This window comes from Oncorhynchus nerka, linkage group LG28, assembly GCF_034236695.1.
Source record: "Oncorhynchus nerka isolate Pitt River linkage group LG28, Oner_Uvic_2.0, whole genome shotgun sequence".
In the NCBI taxonomy this organism is placed as follows: domain Eukaryota; kingdom Metazoa; phylum Chordata; class Actinopteri; order Salmoniformes; family Salmonidae; genus Oncorhynchus; species Oncorhynchus nerka.
This window is the reverse complement of record NC_088423.1, coordinates 74,833,908-74,855,914: the sequence shown is the minus strand read 5'-3', so window position 1 is coordinate 74,855,914 and position 22,007 is coordinate 74,833,908. Positions and strand designations below refer to the sequence as shown.

Genomic DNA, 22,007 nt, shown 5'->3' with positions numbered 1-22,007 from the left:
TTGTGTAGTGGTAGTATGTACTGAAGTTGTAGGTTGTGGTTGTGTAATGGTAGTATGTACTGAAGTTGTGGTTTAGTGGTAGTATGTACTGAAGTTGTAGGTTGTGGTTGTGTACTGGTAGTATGTACTGAAGTTGTAGGTTGTGGTTGTGTAGTGGTAGTATGTACTGAAGTTGTAGGTTGTGGTTGTGTAGTGGTAGTATGTACTGAAGTTGTTAGTTGTGGTTGTGTAATGGTAGTATGTACTGTAGTTGTAGGTTGTGTTTGTGTAGTGGTAGTATGTACTGAAGTTGTAGGTTGTGGTTGTGTAATGGTAGTATGTACTGAAGTTGTAGGTTGTGGTTGTGTAGTGGTAGTATGTACTGAAGTTGTTAGTTGTGGTTGTGTAGTGGTAGTATGTACTGAAGTTGTAGGTTGTGGTTGGTTGGTAGTATGTACTGAAGTTGTAGGTTGTGTAGTGGTAGTATGTACTGAAGTTGTAGGTTGTGGTTGTGTAATGGTAGTATGTACTGAAGTTGTAGGTTGTGTTGTGGTGGTAGTATGTACTGAAGTTGTGGTTGTGTAATGGTAGTATGTACTGAAGTTGTAGGTTGTGGTTGTGTAATGGTAGTATGTACTGAAGTTGTAGGTTGTGGTAGTTGTGTAGTGGTAGTATGTACTGAAGTTGTAGGTTGTGGTTGTGTAGTGGTAGTATGTACTGAAGTTGTAGGTTGTGGTTGTGTAATGGTAGTATGTACTGAAGTTGTAGGTTGTGGTTGTGTAGTGGTAGTATGTACTGAAGTTGTAGTTTGTGGTTGTGTGGTGGTAGTATGTACTGAAGTTGTAGGTTGTGGTTGTGTAATGGTAGTATGTACTGAAGTTGTAGGTTGTGGTTGTGTAGTGGTAGTATGTACTGAAGTTGTAGGTTGTGTTGTGGTGAGTATGTACTGAAGTTGTAGGTTGTGGTTGTGTAATGGTAGTATGTACTGAAGTTGTAGGTTGTGGTTGTGTAGTGGTAGTATGTACTGAAGTTGTAGTTTGTGGTTGTGTGGTGGTAGTATGTACTGAAGTTGTAGGTTGTGGTTGTGTAATGGTAGTATGTACTGAAGTTGTAGGTTGTGGTTGTGTAGTGGTAGTATGTACTGAAGTTGTAGGTTGTGGTTGTGTAGTGGTAGTATGTACTGAAGTTGTAGGTTGTGGTTGTGTAGTGGTAGTATGTACTGAAGTTGTAGTTTGTGGTTGTGTAGTGGTAGTATGTACTGAAGTTGTAGGTTGTGGTTGTGTAGTGGTAGTATGTACTGAAGTTGTAGGTTGTGGTTGTGTAGTGGTAGTATGTACTGAAAGGTTGTGGTTGTGTAGTGGTAGTATGTACTGAAGTTGTACTGGTTTGTGGTTGTGTAGTGGTAGTATGTACTGAAGTTGTAGGTTGTGGTTGTGTAATGGTAGTATGTACTGAAGTTGTAGGTTGTGGTTGTGTAGTGGTAGTATGTACTGAAGTTGTAGGTTGTGGTTGTGTAGTGGTAGTATGTACTGAAGTTGTAGGTTGTGGTTGTGTAGTGGTAGTATGTACTGAAGTTGTAGGTTGTGGTTGTGTAATGGTAGTATGTACTGAAGTTGTAGGTTGTGGTTGTGTAGTGGTAGTATGTACTGAAGTTGTAGGTTGTGGTTGTGTAGTGGTAGTATGTACTGAAGTTGTAGGTTGTGGTTGTGTAGTGGTAGTATGTACTGAAGTTGTAGGTTGTGGTTGTGTAGTGGTAGTATGTACTGAAGTTGTTAGTTGTGGTTGTGTAATGGTAGTATGTACTGAAGTTGTAGGTTGTGGTTGTGTAGTGGTAGTATGTACTGAAGTTGTAGGTTGTGGTTGTGTAATGGTAGTATGTACTGAAGTTGTAGGTTGTGGTTGTGTAGTGGTAGTATGTACTGAAAGTTGTAGGTTGTGGTTGTGTAGTGGTAGTATGTACTGAAGTTGTAGGTTGTGGTTGTGTAAGTGGTAGTATGTACTGAAGTTGTAGGTTGTGTAGTGGTAGTATGTACTGAAGTTGTAGGTTGTGTTGTGTAGTTGTATGTACTAATGGTAGTATGTACTGAAGTTGTTAGGTTGTGGTTGTGTAGTGGTAGTATGTACTGAAGTTGTAGGTTGTGGTTGTGTAGTGGTAGTATGTACTGAAGTTGTAGGTTGTGGTTGTGTAGTGGTAGTATGTACTGAAGTTGTAGGTTGTGGTTGTGTAGTGGTAGTATGTACTGAAGTTGTAGGTTGTGGTTGTGTAGTGGTAGTATGTACTGAAGTTGTAGTTTGTGGTTGTGTGGTGGTAGTATGTACTGAAGTTGTAGGTTGTGGTTGTGTAATGGTAGTATGTACTGAAGTTGTAGGTTGTGGTTGTGTAGTGGTAGTATGTACTGAAGTTGTAGGTTGTGTAGTGTGGTAGTATGTACTGAAGTTGAGGTTGTGGTTGTGTAGTGGTAGTATGTACTGAAGTTGTAGGTTGTGGTTGTGTAATGGTAGTATGTACTGAAGTTGTAGGTTGTGGTTGTGTAGTGGTAGTATGTACTGAAGTTGTAGGTTGTGGTTGTGTAGTGGTAGTATGTACTGAAGTTGTAGGTTGTGGTTGTGTAATGGTAGTATGTACTGAAGTTGTAGGTTGTGGTTGTGTAGTGGTAGTATGTACTGAAGTTGTTAGTTGTGGTTGTGTAATGGTAGTATGTAGTGAAGTTGTAGGTTGTGTTTGTGTAGTGGTAGTATGTACTGAAGTTGTAGGTTGTGGTTGTGTAATGGTAGTATGTACTGAAGTTGTAGGTTGTGGTTGTGTAGTGGTAGTATGTACTGAAGTTGTAGGTTGTGGTTGTGTAGTGGTAGTATGTACTGAAGTTGTTAGGTTGTGGTTGTGTAGTGGTAGTATGTACTGAAGTTGTTAGTTGTGGTTGTGTAGTGGTAGTATGTACTGAAGTTGTAGGTTGTGGTTGTGTAGTGGTAGTATGTACTGAAGTTGTAGGTTGTGGTGGTAGTATGTACTAGTTGTAGGTTGTAGTTGTGTAATGGTAGTATGTACTGAAGTTGTGGTTGTGTAGTGGTAGTATGTACTGAAGTTGTAGGTTGTGGTTGTGTAGTGGTAGTATGTACTGAAGTTGTAGGTTGTGGTTGTGTAGTGGTAGTATGTACTGAAGTTGTAGGTTGTGGTTGTGTAGTGGTAGTATGTACTGAAGTTGTAGGTTGTGGTTGTGTAGTGGTAGTATGTACTGTAGTTGTAGGTTGTGTTTGTGTAGTGGTAGTATGTACTGAAGTTGTTAGGTTGTGGTTGTGTAGTGGTAGTATGTAGGTTGTGGTTGTGAAGTTGTAGGTTGTGGTTGTGTAGTGGTAGTATGTACTGAAGTTGTAGGTTGTGGTTGTGTAGTGGTAGTATGTACTGAAGTTGTAGTTTGTGGTTGTGTGGTGGTAGTATGTACTGAAGTTGTAGGTTGTGGTTGTGTAATGGTAGTATGTACTGAAGTTGTAGGTTGTGGTTGTGTAGTGGTAGTATGTACTGAAGTTGTAGGTTGTGTAGTGGTAGTATGTACTGAAGTTGTAGGTTGTGGTTGTGTAGTGGTAGTATGTACTGAAGTTGTAGGTTGTGGTTGTGTAATGGTAGTATGTACTGAAGTTGTAGGTTGTGGTTGTGTAGTGGTAGTATGTACTGAAGTTGTAGTAGTTGTGGTTGTGTGGTGGTAGTATGTACTGAAGTTGTAGGTTGTGGTTTGTGTAGTGGTAGTATGTACTGAAGTTGTAGGTTGTGGTTGTGTAGTGGTAGTATGTACTGAAGTTGTAGGTTGTGTTTGTGTAGTGGTAGTATGTACTGTAGTTGTAGTTTGTGGTTGTGTAGTGGTAGTATGTACTGAAGTTGTAGGTTGTGGTTGTGTAGTGGTAGTATGTACTGAAGTTGTTAGTTGTGGTTGTGTAGTGGTAGTATGTACTGAAGTTGTAGGTTGTGGTTGTGTAGTGGTAGTATGTACTGAAGTTGTAGTTTGTGGTTGTGTGGTGGTAGTATGTACTGAAGTTGTAGGTTGTGGTTGTGTAATGGTAGTATGTACTGAAGTTGTAGGTTGTGGTTGTGTAGTGGTAGTATGTACTGAAGTTGTAGGTTGTGTAGTGGTAGTATGTACTGAAGTTGTAGGTTGTGGTTGTGTAGTGGTAGTATGTACTGAAGTTGTAGGTTGTGGTTGTGTAATGGTAGTATGTACTGAAGTTGTAGGTTGTGGTTGTGTAGTGGTAGTATGTACTGAAGTTGTAGGTTGTGGTTGTGTAGTGGTAGTATGTACTGAAGTTGTAGGTTGTGGTTGTGTAATGGTAGTATGTACTGAAGTTGTAGGTTGTGGTTGTGTAGTGGTAGTATGTACTGAAGTTGTTAGTTGTGGTTGTGTAATGGTAGTATGTAGTGAAGTTGTAGGTTGTGGTTGTGTAGTGGTAGTATGTGAAGTTGTAGGTTGTGGTTGTGTAATGGTAGTATGTACTGAAGTTGTAGGTTGTGGTTGTAGTGGTAGTATGTACTGAAGTTGTAGGTTGTGGTTGTGTAGTGGTAGTATGTACTGAAGTTGTAGGTTGTGGTTGTGTAGTGGTAGTATGTACTGAAGTTGTTAGTTGTGGTTGTGTAATGGTAGTATGTACTGAAGTTGTAGGTTGTGGTTGTGTAGTGGTAGTATGTACTGAGTTGTAGGTTGTGGTTGTGTAGTGGTAGTATGTACTGAAGTTGTAGGTTGTGGTTGTGTAGTGGTAGTATGTACTGAAGTTGTAGGTTGTGGTTGTGTAGTGGTAGTATGTACTGAAGTTGTAGGTTGTGGTTGTGTAGTGGTAGTATGTACTGAAGTTGTAGGTTGTGGTTGTGTAGTGGTAGTATGTACTGAAGTTGTAGGTTGTGGTTGTGTGGTGGTAGTATGTACTGAAGTTGTAGGTTGTGGTTGTGTAATGGTAGTATGTACTGAAGTTGTAGGTTGTGGTTGTGTAGTGGTAGTATGTACTGAAGTTGTAGGTTGTGGTTGTGTAGTGGTAGTATGTACTGAAGTTGTAGGTTGTGGTTGTGTAGTGGTAGTATGTACTGAAGTTGTAGGTTGTGGTTGTGTAATGGTAGTATGTACTGAAGTTGTAGGTTGTGGTTGTGTAGTGGTAGTATGTACTGAAGTTGTAGGTTGTGGTTGTGTAGTGGTAGTATGTAGTGAAGTTGTAGGTTGTGGTTGTGTAATGGTAGTATGTACTGAAGTTGTAGGTTGTGGTTGTGTAGTGGTAGTATGTACTGAAGTTGTAGGTTGTGGTTGTGTAATGGTAGTATGTACTGAAGTTGTAGGTTGTGGTTGTGTAGTGGTAGTATGTACTGAAGTTGTAGGTTGTGGTTGTGTAGTGGTAGTATGTACTGAAGTTGTAGGTTGTGGTTGTGTAGTGGTAGTATGTACTGAAGTTGTTAGTTGTGGTTGTGGTTGTGTAGTGGTAGTATGTACTGAAGTTGTAGGTTGTGGTTGTGTAGTGGTAGTATGTACTGAAGTTGTAGGTTTGTGGTTGTGTAGTGGTAGTATGTACTGAAGTTGTAGGTTGTGGTTGTGTAATGGTAGTATGTACTGAAGTTGTGGTTGTGGTTGTGGTAGTATGTACTGAAGTTGTAGGTTGTGGTTGTGTAGTGGTAGTATGTACTGAAGTTGTAGGTTGTGGTTGTGTAGTGGTAGTATGTACTGAAGTTGTAGGTTGTGGTTGTGTAGTGGTAGTATGTACTGAAGTTGTTAGTTGTGGTTGTGTAGTGGTAGTATGTACTGTAGTTGTAGGTTGTGTTTGTGTAGTGGTAGTATGTACTGAAGTTGTAGGTTGTGGTTGTGTAGTGGTAGTATGTACTGAAGTTGTACTGTAGTGGTAGTATGTACTGAAGTTGTTAGTTGTGGTTGTGTAATGGTAGTATGTACTGAAGTTGTAGGTTGTGGTTGTGTAGTGGTAGTATGTACTGAAGTTGTAGGTTGTGGTTGTGTAGTGGTAGTATGTACTGAAGTTGTTAGTTGTGGTTGTGTAATGGTAGTATGTACTGAAGTTGTAGGTTGTGGTTGTGTAGTGGTAGTATGTACTGAAGTTGTAGGTTGTGGTTGTGTAATGGTAGTATGTACTGAAGTTGTAGGTTGTGGTTGTGTAGTGGTAGTATGTACTGAAGTTGTTAGGTTGTGGTTGTGTAGTGGTAGTATGTACTGAAGTTGTAGGTTGTGTAGTGGTAGTATGTACTGAAGTTGTAGGTTGTGTAGTGGTAGTATGTACTGAAGTTGTAGGTTGTGGTTGTAGTGGTAGTATGTACTGAAGTTGTAGGTTGTGGTTGTGTAATGGTAGTATGTACTGAAGTTGTAGGTTGTGGTTGTGTAGTGGTAGTATGTACTGAAGTTGTAGGTTGTGGTTGTGTAGTGGTAGTATGTACTGAAGTTGTAGTTTGTGGTTCTGTGGTGGTAGTATGTACTGAAGTGTGTGGTTGTGTAATGGTAGTATGTACTGAAGTTGTAGGTTGTGGTTGTGTAGTGGTAGTATGTACTGAAGTTGTTTGTGTAGTGGTAGTATGTACTGAAGTTGTAGGTTGTGGTTGTGTAGTGGTAGTATGTACTGAAGTTGTAGGTTGTGGTTGTGTAATGGTAGTATGTACTGAAGTTGTAGGTTGTGGTTGTGTAGTGGTAGTATGTACTGAAGTTGTAGTTTGTGGTTGTGTGGTGGTAGTATGTACTGAAGTTGTAGGTTGTGGTTGTGGTGGTAGTATGTACTGAAGTTGTAGGTTGTGGTTGTGTAATGGTAGTATGTACTGAAGTTGTAGGTTGTGGTTGTGTAGTGGTAGTATGTACTGAAGTTGTAGGTTGTGGTTGTGTAGTGGTAGTATGTACTGTAGTTGTAGGTTGTGGTTGTGTAGTGGTAGTATGTACTGAAGTTGTAGGTTGTGGTTGTGTAGTGGTAGTATGTACTGAAGTTGTTAGTTGTGGTTGTGTAGTGGTAGTATGTACTGAAGTTGTTAGTTGTGGTTGTGTAGTGGTAGTATGTACTGAAGTTGTTAGGTTGTGGTTGTGTAATGGTAGTATGTACACACAGTTGTAGGTTGTGGTTGTGTAGTGGTAGTATGTACTGAAGTTGTTAGTTGTGGTTGTGTAGTGGTAGTATGTACTGAAGTTGTTAGGTTGTGGTTGTGTAGTGGTAGTATGTACTGAAGTTGTAGGTTGTGGTTGTGTAGTGGTAGTATGTACTGAAGTTGTAGGTTGTGGTTGTGTAATGGTAGTATGTACTGAATGTAAAATGTAGTATGTACTGAAGTTGTAGGTTGTGGTTGTGTAGTGGTAGTATGTACTGAGTTGTAGGTTGTGGTTGTGTAGTGGTAGTATGTACTGAAGTTGTTAGTTGTGGTTGTGTAGTGGTAGTATGTACTGAAGTTGTAGGTTGTGGTTGTGTAGTGGTAGTATGTACTGAAGTTGTAGGTTGTGGTTGTGGTGGTAGTATGTACTGTAGTTGTAGGTTGTGGTTGTGTAGTGGTAGTATGTACTGAAGTTGTAGGTTGTGGTTGTGTAATGGTAGTATGTACTGAAGTTGTAGGTTGTGGTTGTGTAGTGGTAGTATGTACTGAAGTTGTAGGTTGTGGTTGTGTAGTGGTAGTATGTACTGAAGTTGTAGGTTGTGGTTGTGTAGTGGTAGTATGTACTGAAGTTGTAGGTTGTGGTTGTGTAGTGGTAGTATGTACTGAAGTTGTAGGTTGTGGTTGTGTAGTGGTAGTATGTACTGAAGTTGTAGGTTGTGGTTGTGTAGTGGTAGTATGTACTGAAGTTGTTAGTTGTGGTTGTGTAGTGGTAGTATGTACTGAAGTTGTTAGTTGTGGTTGTGTAGTGGTAGTATGTACTGAAGTTGTTAGTTGTGGTTGTGTAATGGTAGTATGTAGTGAAGTTGTAGGTTGTGGTTGTGTAGTGGTAGTATGTACTGAAGTTGTAGGTTGTGGTTGTGTAATGGTAGTATGTACTGAAGTTGTAGGTTGTGGTTGTGTAGTGGTAGTATGTACTGAAGTTGTAGGTTGTGGTTGTGTAGTGGTAGTATGTACTGAAGTTGTAGGTTGTGGTTGTGTAGTGGTAGTATGTACTGAAGTTGTAGTTGTGGTTGTGTAGTGGTAGTATGTACTGAAGTTGTAGGTTGTGGTTGTGTAGTGGTAGTATGTACTGAAGTTGTAGGTTGTGGTTGTGTAATGGTAGTATGTACTGAAGTTGGAGGTTGTGGTTGTGTAGTGGTAGTATGTACTGAAGTTGTAGGTTGTGGTTTGTGTAGTGGTAGTATGTACTGAAGTTGTAGGTTGTGGTTGTGTAGTGGTAGTATGTACTGAAGTTGTAGGTTGTGGTTGTGTAGTGGTAGTATGTACTGAAGTTGTAGGTTGTGGTTGTGTAATGGTAGTATGTACTGAAGTTGTAGGTTGTGTTTGTGTAGTGGTAGTATGTACTGAAGTTGTAGGTTGTGGTTGTGTAGTGGTAGTATGTACTGAAGTTGTAGGTTGTGGTTGTGTAGTGGTAGTATGTACTGAAGTTGTTAGGTTGTGGTTGTGTAGTGGTAGTATGTACTGAAGTTGTAGGTTGTGGTTGTGTAGTGGTAGTATGTAGTGAAGTTGTAGGTTGTGGTTTGTGTAGTGGTAGTATGTACTGTAGTTGTAGTTTGTGGTTGTGTAGTGGTAGTATGTACTGAAGTTGTAGGTTGTGGTTGTGTAGTGGTAGTATGTACTGAAGTTGTTAGTTGTGGTTGTGTAGTGGTAGTATGTACTGAAGTTGTAGGTTGTGGTTGTGTAGTGGTAGTATGTACTGAAGTTGTTAGTTGTGGTTGTGTAATGGTAGTATGTAGTGAAGTTGTAGGTTGTGGTTGTGTAGTGGTAGTATGTACTGAAGTTGTAGGTTGTGGTTGTGTAATGGTAGTATGTACTGAAGTTGTAGGTTGTGGTTGTGTAGTGGTAGTATGTACTGAAGTTGTAGGTTGTGGTTGTGTAGTGGTAGTATGTACTGAAGTTGTAGGTTGTGGTTGTGTAGTGGTAGTATGTACTGAAGTTGTAGGTTGTGTAGTGGTAGTATGTACTGAAGTTGTAGGTTGTGGTTGTGTAGTGGTAGTATGTACTGAAGTTGTAGGTTGTGGTTGTGTAATGGTAGTATGTACTGAAGTTGTGGTTGTGTAGTGGTAGTATGTACTGAAGTTGTAGGTTGTGGTTGTGTAGTGGTAGTATGTACTGTAGTTGTAGGTTGTGGTTGTGTAGTGGTAGTATGTACTGAAGTTGTAGGTTGTGGTTGTGTAGTGGTAGTATGTACTGAAGTTGTAGGTTGTGGTTGTGTAATGGTAGTATGTACTGTAGTTGTAGGTTGTGGTTTGTGTAGTGGTAGTATGTACTGAAGTTGTAGGTTGTGGTTGTGTAATGGTAGTATGTACTGAAGTTGTAGGTTGTGGTTGTGTAGTGGTAGTATGTACTGAAGTTGTTAGTTGTGGTTGTGTAGTGGTAGTATGTACTGTAGTTGTAGGTTGTGGTTGTGTAGTGGTAGTATGTACTGAAGTTGTAGGTTGTGGTTGTGTAGTGGTAGTATGTACTGAAGTTGTTAGTTGTGGTTGTGTAATGGTAGTATGTACTGAAGTTGTAGGTTGTGGTTGTGTAGTGGTAGTATGTACTGAAGTTGTAGGTTGTGGTTGTGTAATGGTAGTATGTACTGAAGTTGTAGGTTGTGGTTGTGTAGTGGTAGTATGTACTGAAGTTGTTAGTTGTGGTTGTACTGAAGTAGTTGGTAGTATGTACTGAAGTTGTAGGTTGTGTAGTGGTAGTATGTACTGAAGTTGTAGGTTGTGGTTGTGTAATGGTAGTATGTACTGAAGTTGTAGGTTGTGTAGTGGTAGTATGTACTGAAGTTGTGGTTGTGTAATGGTAGTATGTACTGAAGTTGTAGGTTGTGGTTGTGTAATGGTAGTATGTACTGAAGTTGTAGGTTGTGGTTGTGTAGTGGTAGTATGTACTGAAGTTGTAGGTTGTGGTTGTGTAGTGGTAGTATGTACTGAAGTTGTAGGTTGTGGTTGTGTAATGGTAGTATGTACTGAAGTTGTAGGTTGTGGTTGTGTAGTGGTAGTATGTACTGAAGTTGTAGTTTGTGGTTGTGTGGTGGTAGTATGTACTGAAGTTGTAGGTTGTGGTTGTGTAATGGTAGTATGTACTGAAGTTGTAGGTTGTGGTTGTGTAGTGGTAGTATGTACTGAAGTTGTAGGTTGTGTAGTGGTAGTATGTACTGAAGTTGTAGGTTGTGGTTGTGTAGTGGTAGTATGTACTGAAGTTGTAGGTTGTGGTTGTGTAATGGTAGTATGTACTGAAGTTGTAGGTTGTGGTTGTGTAGTGGTAGTATGTACTGAAGTTGTAGTTTGTGGTTGTGTGGTGGTAGTATGTACTGAAGTTGTAGGTTGTGGTTGTGTAGTGGTAGTATGTACTGAAGTTGTAGGTTGTGGTTGTGTAGTGGTAGTATGTACTGAAGTTGTAGGTTGTGGTTGTGTAGTGGTAGTATGTACTGAAGTTGTAGGTTGTGTTTGTGTAGTGGTAGTATGTACTGTAGTTGTAGTTTGTGGTTGTGTAGTGGTAGTATGTACTGAAGTTGTAGGTTGTGGTTGTGTAGTGGTAGTATGTACTGAAGTTGTTAGTTGTGGTTGTGTAGTGGTAGTATGTACTGAAGTTGTTAGTTGTGGTTGTGTAGTGGTAGTATGTACTGAAGTTGTTAGTTGTGGTTGTGTAATGGTAGTATGTACGGTAGTTGTAGGTTGTGGTTGTGTAGTGGTAGTATGTACTGAAGTTGTTAGTTGTGGTTGTGTAGTGGTAGTATGTACTGAAGTTGTTAGTTGTGTTTGTGTAGTGGTAGTATGTACTGAAGTTGTAGGTTGTGGTTGTGTAGTGGTAGTATGTACTGAAGTTGTAGGTTGTGGTTGTGTAATGGTAATGTAAATGTAAAATGTAGTATGTACTGAAGTTGTAGGTTGTGGTTGTGTAGTGGTAGTATGTAGTGAAGTTGTAGGTTGTGGTTGTGTAGTGGTAGTATGTACTGAAGTTGTTAGTTGTGGTTGTGTAGTGGTAGTATGTAGTGAAGTTGTAGGTTGTGTTTGTGTAGTGGTAGTATGTAGTGAAGTTGTAGGTTGTGGTTGTGTAGTGGTAGTATGTACTGTAGTTGTAGGTTGTGGTTGTGTAGTGGTAGTATGTACTGAAGTTGTAGGTTGTGGTTGTGTAATGGTAGTATGTACTGAAGTTGTAGGTTGTGGTTGTGTAGTGGTAGTATGTACTGAAGTTGTAGGTTGTGGTTGTGTAATGGTAGTATGTACTGAAGTTGTAGGTTGTGGTTGTGTAGTGGTAGTATGTACTGAAGTTGTAGGTTGTGTAGTGGTAGTATGTACTGAAGTTGTAGGTTGTGGTTGTGTAGTGGTAGTATGTACTGAAGTTGTAGGTTGTGGTTGTGTAGTGGTAGTATGTAGTGAAGTTGTAGGTTGTGGTTGTGTAGTGGTAGTATGTACTGAAGTTGTAGGTTGTGGTTGTGTAGTGGTAGTATGTACTGAAGTTGTAGGTTGTGGTTGTGTAGTGGTAGTATGTACTGAAGTTGTAGGTTGTGTTTGTGTAGTGGTAGTATGTACTGTAGTTGTAGTTTGTGGTTGTGTAGTGGTAGTATGTACTGAAGTTGTAGGTTGTGGTTGTGTAGTGGTAGTATGTACTGAAGTTGTTAGTTGTGGTTGTGTAGTGGTAGTATGTACTGAAGTTGTTAGTTGTGGTTGTGTAGTGGTAGTATGTACTGAAGTTGTTAGTTGTGGTTGTGTAATGGTAGTATGTACGGTAGTTGTAGGTTGTGGTTGTGTAGTGGTAGTATGTACTGAAGTTGTTAGTTGTGGTTGTGTAGTGGTAGTATGTACTGAAGTTGTTAGTTGTGTTTGTGTAGTGGTAGTATGTAATGAAGTTGTAGGTTGTGGTTGTGTAGTGGTAGTATGTACTGAAGTTGTAGGTTGTGGTTGTGTAATGGTAATGTAAATGTAAAATGTAGTATGTACTGAAGTTGTAGGTTGTGGTTGTGTAGTGGTAGTATGTAGTGAAGTTGTAGGTTGTGGTTGTGTAGTGGTAGTATGTACTGAAGTTGTTAGTTGTGGTTGTGTAGTGGTAGTATGTAGTGAAGTTGTAGGTTGTGTTTGTGTAGTGGTAGTATGTAGTGAAGTTGTAGGTTGTGGTTGTGTAGTGGTAGTATGTACTGTAGTTGTAGGTTGTGGTTGTGTAGTGGTAGTATGTACTGAAGTTGTAGGTTGTGGTTGTGTAATGGTAGTATGTACTGAAGTTGTAGGTTGTGGTTGTGTAGTGGTAGTATGTACTGAAGTTGTTAGTTGTGGTTGTGTAATGGTAGTATGTAGTGAAGTTGTAGGTTGTGGTTGTGTAGTGGTAGTATGTACTGAAGTTGTAGGTTGTGGTTGTGTAATGGTAGTATGTACTGAAGTTGTAGGTTGTGGTTGTGTAGTGGTAGTATGTACTGAAGTTGTAGGTTGTGGTTGTGTAGTGGTAGTATGTACTGAAGTTGTAGGTTGTGGTTGTGTAGTGGTAGTATGTACTGAAGTTGTAGGTTGTGTAGTGGTAGTATGTACTGAAGTTGTAGGTTGTGGTTGTGTAGTGGTAGTATGTAGTTGTAGGTTGTGGTTGTGTAGTGGTAGTTGTACTGAAGTTGTTAGTTGTGGTTGTGTAGTGGTAGTATGTACTGAAGTTGTAGTTGTGGTTGTGTAGTGGTAGTATGTACTGAAGTTGTTAGTTGTGGTTGTGTAATGGTAGTATGTACTGTAGTTGTAGGTTGTGGTTGTGTAGTGGTAGTATGTACTGTAATGGTAGTTGTAGTTGTGGTTGTGTAGTGGTAGTATGTACTGAAGTTGTAGTTGTGGTTGTGTAGTGGTAGTATGTACTGAAGTTGTAGGTTGTGGTTGTGTAGTGGTAGTATGTACTGAAGTTGTTAGTTGTGGTTGTGTAATGGTAATGTAAATGTAATGGTAGTATGTACTGAAGTTGTAGGTTGTGGTTGTGTAGTGGTAGTATGTAGTGAAGTTGTAGGTTGTGGTTGTGTAGTGGTAGTATGTACTGAAGTTGTTAGTTGTGGTTGTGTAGTGGTAGTATGTACTGAAGTTGTAGGTTGTGTTTGTGTAGTGGTAGTATGTAGTGAAGTTGTAGGTTGTGGTTGTGTAGTGGTAGTATTACATTTACATTTAAGTCATTTAGCAGACGCTCTTATCCAGAGCGACTTATGTACTGAAGTTGTATGTAAAGTCAGTACTAACTGTCTCTGGTCATTCCAGGTTACTACTATGAGCTGGATGACTCGTATGATGAGAGTGATGAGGAGGAGGTCAGGGCCCACCTCAGGAGGGTAGCAGGGCAGCCCCCTCTCAAACTGGACGACTCCACAGAGGTACGGTTTTATCCTGCACACACACTCTATACACACTGTTATCTCCTGGCTTTATAATACGTTCCTCTCCCCCTGTAGAAAGTGGACTTCCTGTGTGTGTTTGGTCTGACCACGGTGTCACGACGTGACCACCTGGTGCAGCAGAAGAGGAGGAAGAGGAGGAGGATGCTGAGGGAGCGCAGCCCCTCGCCCCGGCTGTTCTGTCCAAACGCACCCCTCCTCCCCTGCCCCCTCAGCACCCACTTCACCCCAGAGGAGATGGACAGAGCCCCCGAACTGGAAGACAAGAAACGCTTCCTCACCATGTTCAGCCTGTCCCATGTCTCTGTACAGCAGAGGAGAGGTATGTACCCTACATCCTAAACACTACACCCTAACCCCTACTCACCATCCAACCTCACTGCACAAAGCAACTAAACCCCTAAAGCTGTCATGAACATGGTTATCATGTCCACTGTGCTCTGGAGACATGTACACAGTGTGACAGACACCTGACGTTTCACTATCAGTATTGTACATTATAAACTGGGTGGTTCGAGCCCTGATGCTTGATTGGCTGAAAGCCGTTGTATATCAAACCGTATACCACGGGTAAGACCATTTGTTTTGACTGTTCTAATTACGTTGGTAACCAGTTTAGATGTGTTGTGCCTAAGACCAGCTCTTAGCCTTGGTATATTGGCCATATACCACAACCCTTGTGCCTTATTGCTTAATTATACGTTATATATTAAACACACTGCTGCTAGCATGCATTACACATTACTCTGCCTCCCTCTTCAGTGTGACAGCTGGACTTTCTGTGAGGAGAAACAGATATACACACACTGCTGTGGTGAGGCGTGGAGCGGCAGCGGCAGGTTTACGGCGATCCCATGTTAATCCTATGGATTTACCGCATGCTGCCTGCAGATGGCAGTGTGCAGCCTCCACACACACACACACACACACACACACACACACACAGCAGAGGTGCAGCAGGGATTACAGAGACGTGGATGAGATGTTAATTCTCTCTCTCTCTCTCTCTCTCTCTCACCCTCTCTCTCTCTCACCCCTCTCTCACTCTCCCTCTCTCTCTCACCCTCTCTCTCTCCTCTCTCTCTCTCACCCTCTCTCTCTCTCTCACCCTCACTCTCCTCTCTCTCTCTCACCCTCTCTGTCTCCCTCCCCTCTTACCCTCTCCCTCTCTCTCTCACCCTCTCTCTCTCTCTCTCTCTCTCTCTCTCTCTCTCTCTCTCACCCTCTCTCTCTCTCTCTCTCTCTCACCCTCACTCTCCCTCTCTCTCTCTCACCCTCTCTGTCTCCCTCCCCTCTTACCCTCTCCCTCTCTCTCTCACCCTCTCTCTCACTCTCCCTCTCTCTCTCACCCTCTCTCTCACTCTCCATCTCTCTCACTCTCCCTCTCTCTCTCTCTCCCTCTCTCTCTCTCACCCTCTCTCTCTCTCTCTCTCCCTCCCCTCTTACCCTCTCCCTCTCTCTCTCTCTCTCTCTCGCTCGCTTACTCTCCCTCTCTCTATATATATATATATATCTCTCTCTCTGCCAGATAATGAGACAGTGGTAGAGTTGCTTCAGGCCATTAAACAGAAGAGCGTAACCTTGGATACCATCAGACATGCCCCTCACCCCCTATGTAAGACCCCCCCAGCACAGAACTCAGGTAAGCACGCACGCACAAACACAAACACACACACACCTTTCCTCATTCCTTCCCTGCTGTTAGCAGCCAGGTGTGTGAGAGACATCTCTGTAGTAATGTTACAGCAGTAATGTTATGGGTTGGGGTTCAAATGACTGATTGCCTGCTGATGTCTTGATACAGTATATTTATATGAATCTGGGTGGGAATGTGTCTCAATGCGTCTCAATTCATTGACAGTAACATACGCCTGTCCCGACAGATCCTGCCTCAGCGCTTTCCAGCGAATCAGATGAGCCACTCAGTGTCAGTCCCTCCTCCCCCAGCGGACTCCTGGGGCAGCCTAAACCCCCCTCCTCCTCTGACGCACTGAGACCAAAGGACCCCCCTCCTCCACTCCCCTACCTGGAAAAGACCCGTGGGCTCCCTGAAGGCCCCCCCTCCAAGAGGAGCTCGTCGTCCAGCCTGCTGAATAGCCTGCGGCCCTCCGTGCAGACTAAAGATGCTCCCCCCAGCCTGAACGGCCGGACCAAGCCCTGGGAGAGCTTTACTGCTGAAGAGTTTTCCCAGCAGTTCCACGAGTCTGTCCTCCAGTCCACACAGAAGGCCCTGCAGAAACACAAAGGCAGGTTATACCGCAGCAGCTCTCCTTCATACTCCAGGTGGAAGTTACCCTCAGGCACAGATCTAGGATCAGCTTATACTGTGAATCTCCAGATCAAATCAAATTGTATTTGTCACATGCGCCGAATACAACCTTACCTCACCGTGAAATGCATACTTTCAAGCCCTCAACCAAAAATGCAGTTTTAAGAAAAATAAGAGTTAAGAAAAGATTTACTGAATAAACGAAAGTAAAAAGAAAGTAACACAATAATGTAACAATAACGAGGCTACATACAGGAGGTATCGCTAGTGAGTCAATGTGTAGGCTACATACAGGAGGTACCGCTACTGAGTCAATGTGGAGGCTATATACAGGAGGTACCGCTACTGAGTCAATGTGTAGGCTATATACAGGAGGTACCGCTACTGAGTCAATGTGTAGGCTATATACAGGAGGTATCGCTAGTGAGTCAATGTGTAGGCTACATACAGGAGGTACCGCTACTGAGTCAATGTGGAGGCTATATACAGGAGGTACCGCTACTGAGTCAATGTGTAGGCTATATACAGGAGGTACCGCTACTGAGTCAATGTGTAGGCTATATACAGGAGGTACCGCTACTGAGTCAATGTGTAGGCTATATACAGGAGGTACCGCAACTGAGTCAATGTGGAGGCTATATACAGGAGGTACCGCTACTGAGTCAATGTGGAGGCTATATACAGGGGGTACCGCTACTGAGTCAATGTGGAGGCTATATACAGGGGGTACCGCTACTGAGTCAATGTGGAGGCTGTATACAGGGGGTACCGCTACTGAGTCAATGTGGAGGCTATATACAGGGGGTACCGCTACTGAGTCAATGTGGAGGTGGAGGCTACTGAGTCAATGTGGAGGAGGGGGTACCGCTACTGAGTCAATGTGGAGGCTATATACAGGGGGTACCGCTACTGAGTCAATGTGGGGGCTATATACAGGGGGTACCGCTACTGAGTCAATGAATTATACAATTTATTATTGGTGCACAACTTCTCCTTTAAATATCAACGGGGTGCAAAATGTTCTGTATTTGTGGAACAACCCAAGTATTAATGATGTGTTAATGTAATATCTTGGGCTCCCGAGCAGCACAGTGGTCTAAGACACTGTATCTCAGTGCAAGAGGCATCACTACAGTCCCTGTTTTAAATCCATGCTGTATCACATATGGCTGTGATTGGGAGTCCTATCAGGCGGCGCACAATTGGCCCAGCGTTGTCTGGGTTTGGCCGGGGTAGGCCGTCATTGTAAATAGGAATTTGTTCTTAACTGACTTGCCAAGTTAAATAATGGTTAAATAAATATAAATATCTCTTTCTCGCCCTCTCTCTCTCTAGGTGGAGCCACAGTGATCTCAGCGCCCTCTCACCTCCAGGACTCCTCAGTGCACTACAACATTCCAGAGCTGCAGAGCGCCCCCAGTCGGCCGCCCCCGCCACACACACACCCTCACACACACTCCATCCAACACCCGCACCCACACTCCATCCAACACCCGCACTCACACGCGCACCCGCTCCCCCAGCCCAATGGTCAGCACTGCCCCCCGCAACCCCACCGAGAGCCCCCAGGAGCGAGGGAGGAGCAGTCTGCACCAGAGGACTCAGAAGAAGAGGAGGAAGAGGAGGAAGAGGAGGCCCCAGTACCCAGGTGGCAGGGATTGAAGCGATCTTTGAAGCCTATCAGGAATACATTGAAGGTAAGCAGTCAGTCACTTTTCTGTTTATTTAAAGGCCCAGTGCAGTCAAAACGTCATTTCAGCCTGTACATTTAAAAAGTATATATAATATTATTATTATTGTAACTATTATTTATTTGGGGCTGTTTTAGTGGGGTGAAGTTTTGTCAGTGAATTAGTTAATAGACCAATAAGAAAGAGAGTTCCAAACCTCTCTGCCAATAACAGCTAGTTTTCAGTTTTCCCCTTCCCACTTAGACCACTCACAGACACTCCCAGTAAAATTCTTGCTTGAGAAATTGCTATTTCCTAAGAGGCTTTTTGTTGTTGACCATTTTAATTGAAAGCAATCACAATAAGGTACTTAATTGGCTGCATTGGACCTTTAATGACTAATATCCTTGATTTTGGAATCGTTCATATATGGTTGAAATCTAGAGCCCAATGGACATTTATGACTCTTTGGTTATGAGTAGTTGTAGCGTATTCCCAACACTAGAGGGTGGTATTTATATTTTTCTACTACTCTCTGTTGGTCCAACAAATAGGATGTAAACAGTCAAACATACATACACACACTATCTGTAATGAGTCTTGTGTAGTGAGTTGTGTGCTGTATGCTGCTTGCCTGTGGCAGTATGGTCTGCTGTAGCTCTAGCTGTATTGGTACATGGGGAGACAGGCAGGCAGGGAGTGTTAGCGTGGATGCTAATGAGACCCCAGGTCACATCCCCTCAGGCTCACTGTTATTCTCTTCTCCTTCCTCTCCCTCTCCTCCTCTGCCTCCCTCCTCTCCTTCTCCTCCTTCTCCACTCCCCCCCCCCCTTTTCTTCCCCTGCCTTCGGTCCTCCCTCCCTCCTTCAGAGCAAGGTGTGGAGCGCCAGGTGCTGCAGAGCCAGTGTCGGAGACTGGAGAACCAGCACTACAACCTGAGCCTGACAGCAGAGCAGCTCTCCCACAGCATGGGGGTAAGACCCTGTCTGCTACATCTATCATCACTGAGCTTCCTGCAAATCGTTTGGAGGAAATATAGTGTCTATTTTAATCAGCTATGTTCAATTGTATTCTTCATACTGTAAAATAATATTAAATAATGCCACATAATTCTAAGCAAATGTGTGGGTGAGTCTGTATCCTTGTGCTGTGTTTTGTTACTTTCTCTTTATGGTGTTACATTTATGTTAATGTGGTTTTATTGACTCTACTCCCCCCCACTCTCTCTCTCTCTCTCCCTTCTTCTCTGTTCAAAGGAGTTGATGTCTCAGAGACAGAAGCTGGCGGTGGAGAGGGAGAAGTTACAGGCCGAGTTGGAGCACTTCAGGAAGTGTCTGACGCTGCCGCAGCCCCACTGGGCCAGGGGAGGGCACTACAAGGGTTACCCCCCCAGGTGACAGCTCCACTGGGCCAGGGGAGGGCACTACAAGGGTTACCCCCCCCAGGTGACAGCTCCACAGGAGAGAGGGATGAATTCATGGATTCATTGATAGATGGATGGGGCTGCTGCCAGCCTGCCAGGGACAGTGCCACCAGCCAGTGGTTTGTGCTGACCCTGGGGTCAGAGGGTGCAACGGGCACGTCACACATGGGGCAAAGCTCTAGGGCAGCATGGTCAACACACACACAAACTTACAGAGGAACACACTCACACCATTCTCTTCAGCAGGCACCAGTTACTCTCTTACATTGCAGTCCCAGCCCCATCCTGGGCTCCCCTCACAGCCACGCCCACACAGACAATCCTGTAATCGGAGAGCAACTCAGCCCTGGAATGGGTGTGGTCACGTGACAGAGCGCCATCTACCACCAATCCAATGCCCCTACCTCTGGCCAACCGGACAGGACTGAACCTCCCAGCATCTCTCCTGGTGGCAGGTCAGGCCAGCTTTCAAACTTGAAATGCACTTAAAGAGAAAGACCTGAAGAACTACCTGGTGGTACTGTGTTACGACAAAGAACTGTTCAAATTAGGGAAGAACTTACAAAATGCACATTTTGGAATGAATAAAGGAAATGTTTTATTTCGAGATGAGAATAAGAATTTAAAAGGTGCTTCAGCCTTGTATTGTAAATAATATTAAGACTAAAAATAATTTTGTATGTTTTTATTACTTTAATCATTGTTCTTTTAAGAAGAAGAAAATAAGCCTGCCATTTTTTTATATGTTCATGCTTTTTTGGGTGAAACAGAAAGCTTTGCTTTTAGTGTTTGTTCTGCTGCTGGTCAGGACTGCCCTGTTCAGAGGTGTAGATGGAAGGAGAAAAGGAGAGAGAACATGCTCTTCTCCTCTCCCCCTTTGACCCAGCCATGTGTGCTGCAGTAGCAGCAGCCTGAGCTCCAGCCACAGCCCTCCCTCCCCTGGCCTCCAGGCCCCGTAAGGCTCACTGAGATGGGGTTAAGACCTAACTCCAGGCCCCACAGGCCTCCCAGATCCATGCACTCCATTAGAACACCAGGCCCACACAGAACCCCTCCTGTCAGGAACAGCGTGTTTTACCACACTCCCTGTGTGAGTAGTGCTGTCAGTCAGGGAAAGAGTGAGTGACAGCTACAGTTACAATGTCATCCTTTATTTCTCTCTCTCCTTTTTCCCCCTTCAGCTCTAGTCCAGGGATGGGTGCTTAGTAGAACTGTTAACTGATAACTAGACCCATCTCTCTGGACCTTATCATTAAGCACAAGGGGCACAACACCCATTATGATGAGACATTCATATCACTAAACCCACAGAGAGGAGGGAACAATGCAGACAATACCACGTCAAGATTATTCTCCTTTGTGTTTGCCATAAAAGGAAATAGTGCCAAAAAGTAGCCCTCCCTCACACAAAATATCATGAGACTTTTAAACCTCCAAATAGAGTAATTAAAATAACTCCCTGAATTGAAATGGCCAACCCACTTCTAAACATATTATATTACTACATTTATCCCACTTATCATAATGTCAAAGCCCTTGCCAACAATTGGTTAATGGACAATTGTTTTTCACTTGAGGGCCCTCAAATCCAAAGTCTATTAAAGGTTCTCTTTTGCCAAGTATATGAATCATTGCCCTGCACTGCACTGTGCATCTATAGTGTCTGTTTTCAAGCCTGCATCAGTGTCCACCTCGCTGCTGGCCATAGCTGTCTGTGCCTCAGTACCCCTGTTCCCCAGTCTGTCTATTCCCCTACCTTCCTTCTGTGGGAGTGTCTGGCCTTTTAGCCTTGCAGGAGGACCTCCGGCAACATAGATCGCAATGCAGCGTGGGTATTGTAGTGCTGTCAGTCAGAGTTGACAAGGCTTTGACTATGTAGTCCTAAAGGGGTTCTGTTTGACCTCCAGTCTGATGCTGTGGATGTGAGATGACAGGGAGGGGAGGGTGGCTGCAGGTCTGGTCCCTACATCCCTCTTTGTTCCACTCCTGGTGAGCTCTCAGAGGAACACCCAGTTAGGGAGGCGGAACCATGTTTACAGACCAGAGCAGAGCTACGATAGGAGCACCACTTGTCAATCAGACAGCAAGCGCTACCACTGAGTTAAGCAGCCAATGAGTTAGCGGGAGGACGTTAGGCCCTTCCCCAGAGCCTCCTTACTCTACTACGCACGCACACGCAATAGGCCCCTGACTCTATGGAGGATGTCTAGACTCTAGATGCTGTGAAACTCTGATTTTTAAAATGTACTTGTTTGAATTAATTGTAATGTAATATATTATTTGTTGAATGTAGTAATTAGGTATTTATGAATATATTGCTGTAATTTCAGACAAAAAAATAAAAGAAAATATTTCAAAAATGTACTTGAATAGTCAAGTCTTCTCTTGGTAACATTTCTTCCTGCAGGTTCACTGCATCCTTTTTCAGTATCTGAGTAAAATTCTAACTCTGATGTGTGTTTAACAGTGAGACTGCATTGAAGTCACACATGTCTGATAGAGATGGGGATTATCAATGAAGTGTTTCCACTACATTGGATTTACCATCTGTTTATTATGAGGCAGGCAAAAACAGACAGAAAAAATTTAGTGAAATCATCAAATCACTCTTATGTCAAAAGTTAATTATCTGTGATTATTGGACATAATATGTGATGGTTAGAATGATGGTTAGAATATACATGGCATAGTTATAAAATGACAGTAGATTGTACAGTACTTAACCACAACTGTTAGTATAGGACTCGGGAAGGACGAATCTTACCATTAAATAGCATAGCTTTATACCCTTTTATAAAATGGTTAGTTCTGGCCTGCCATTATGATTATTGCAAACTAAAAGGTGTTTTCCATTCACTCTACATGTCACTGTATTATATCAGTAACTCTTTGTTAATATTAATTATGATTCAAACTAAAAGGTATTCAGTGATTAAGTTCATTTGAATCTCATCACAGCCTGAAGGGCAGTCATGCAGTCACAGTCAGACAGGTTTCTCTACTCGTCCATCAAACCCTATCTACCCTACAGTATGTGCATGTTCAAATGGAAAACAGTGATTTCAATGAAAAACAATGTTCCCATGTTTGCGGAGACTGCATTAATGGTAAATGCTAAATATATCCACTCAATCGGAAATGACCTTTACATTTCAATCGCACTATATCTTTAGCGCTAGGGATTGAATGGAGCCCTTATATTGGACACAACAAATATGTACACAGTA

At 42.7% G+C, this 22,007-nt stretch overlaps 1 protein-coding gene across 1 annotated transcript in view; it reads left to right on the top strand.

Annotated features, from left to right (window-relative positions):
- The window catches only part of LOC115125463 (genetic suppressor element 1-like), a 539,601-nt gene extending 518,457 nt beyond the window's left edge, over window positions 1-21,144 (top strand). The window contains 8 exon segments of the mRNA XM_065013123.1: window positions 13,285-13,397; window positions 13,476-13,740; window positions 14,947-15,060; window positions 15,302-15,664; window positions 17,023-17,343; window positions 17,346-17,384; window positions 18,228-18,331; window positions 18,614-21,144. Of these exon segments, the coding sequence (XP_064869195.1) occupies window positions 13,285-13,397; window positions 13,476-13,740; window positions 14,947-15,060; window positions 15,302-15,664; window positions 17,023-17,343; window positions 17,346-17,384; window positions 18,228-18,331; window positions 18,614-18,754 (1,460 nt within the window). The 3' untranslated portion in view covers window positions 18,755-21,144.
- The last annotated feature ends 863 nt before the right edge of the window (window positions 21,145-22,007 follow it).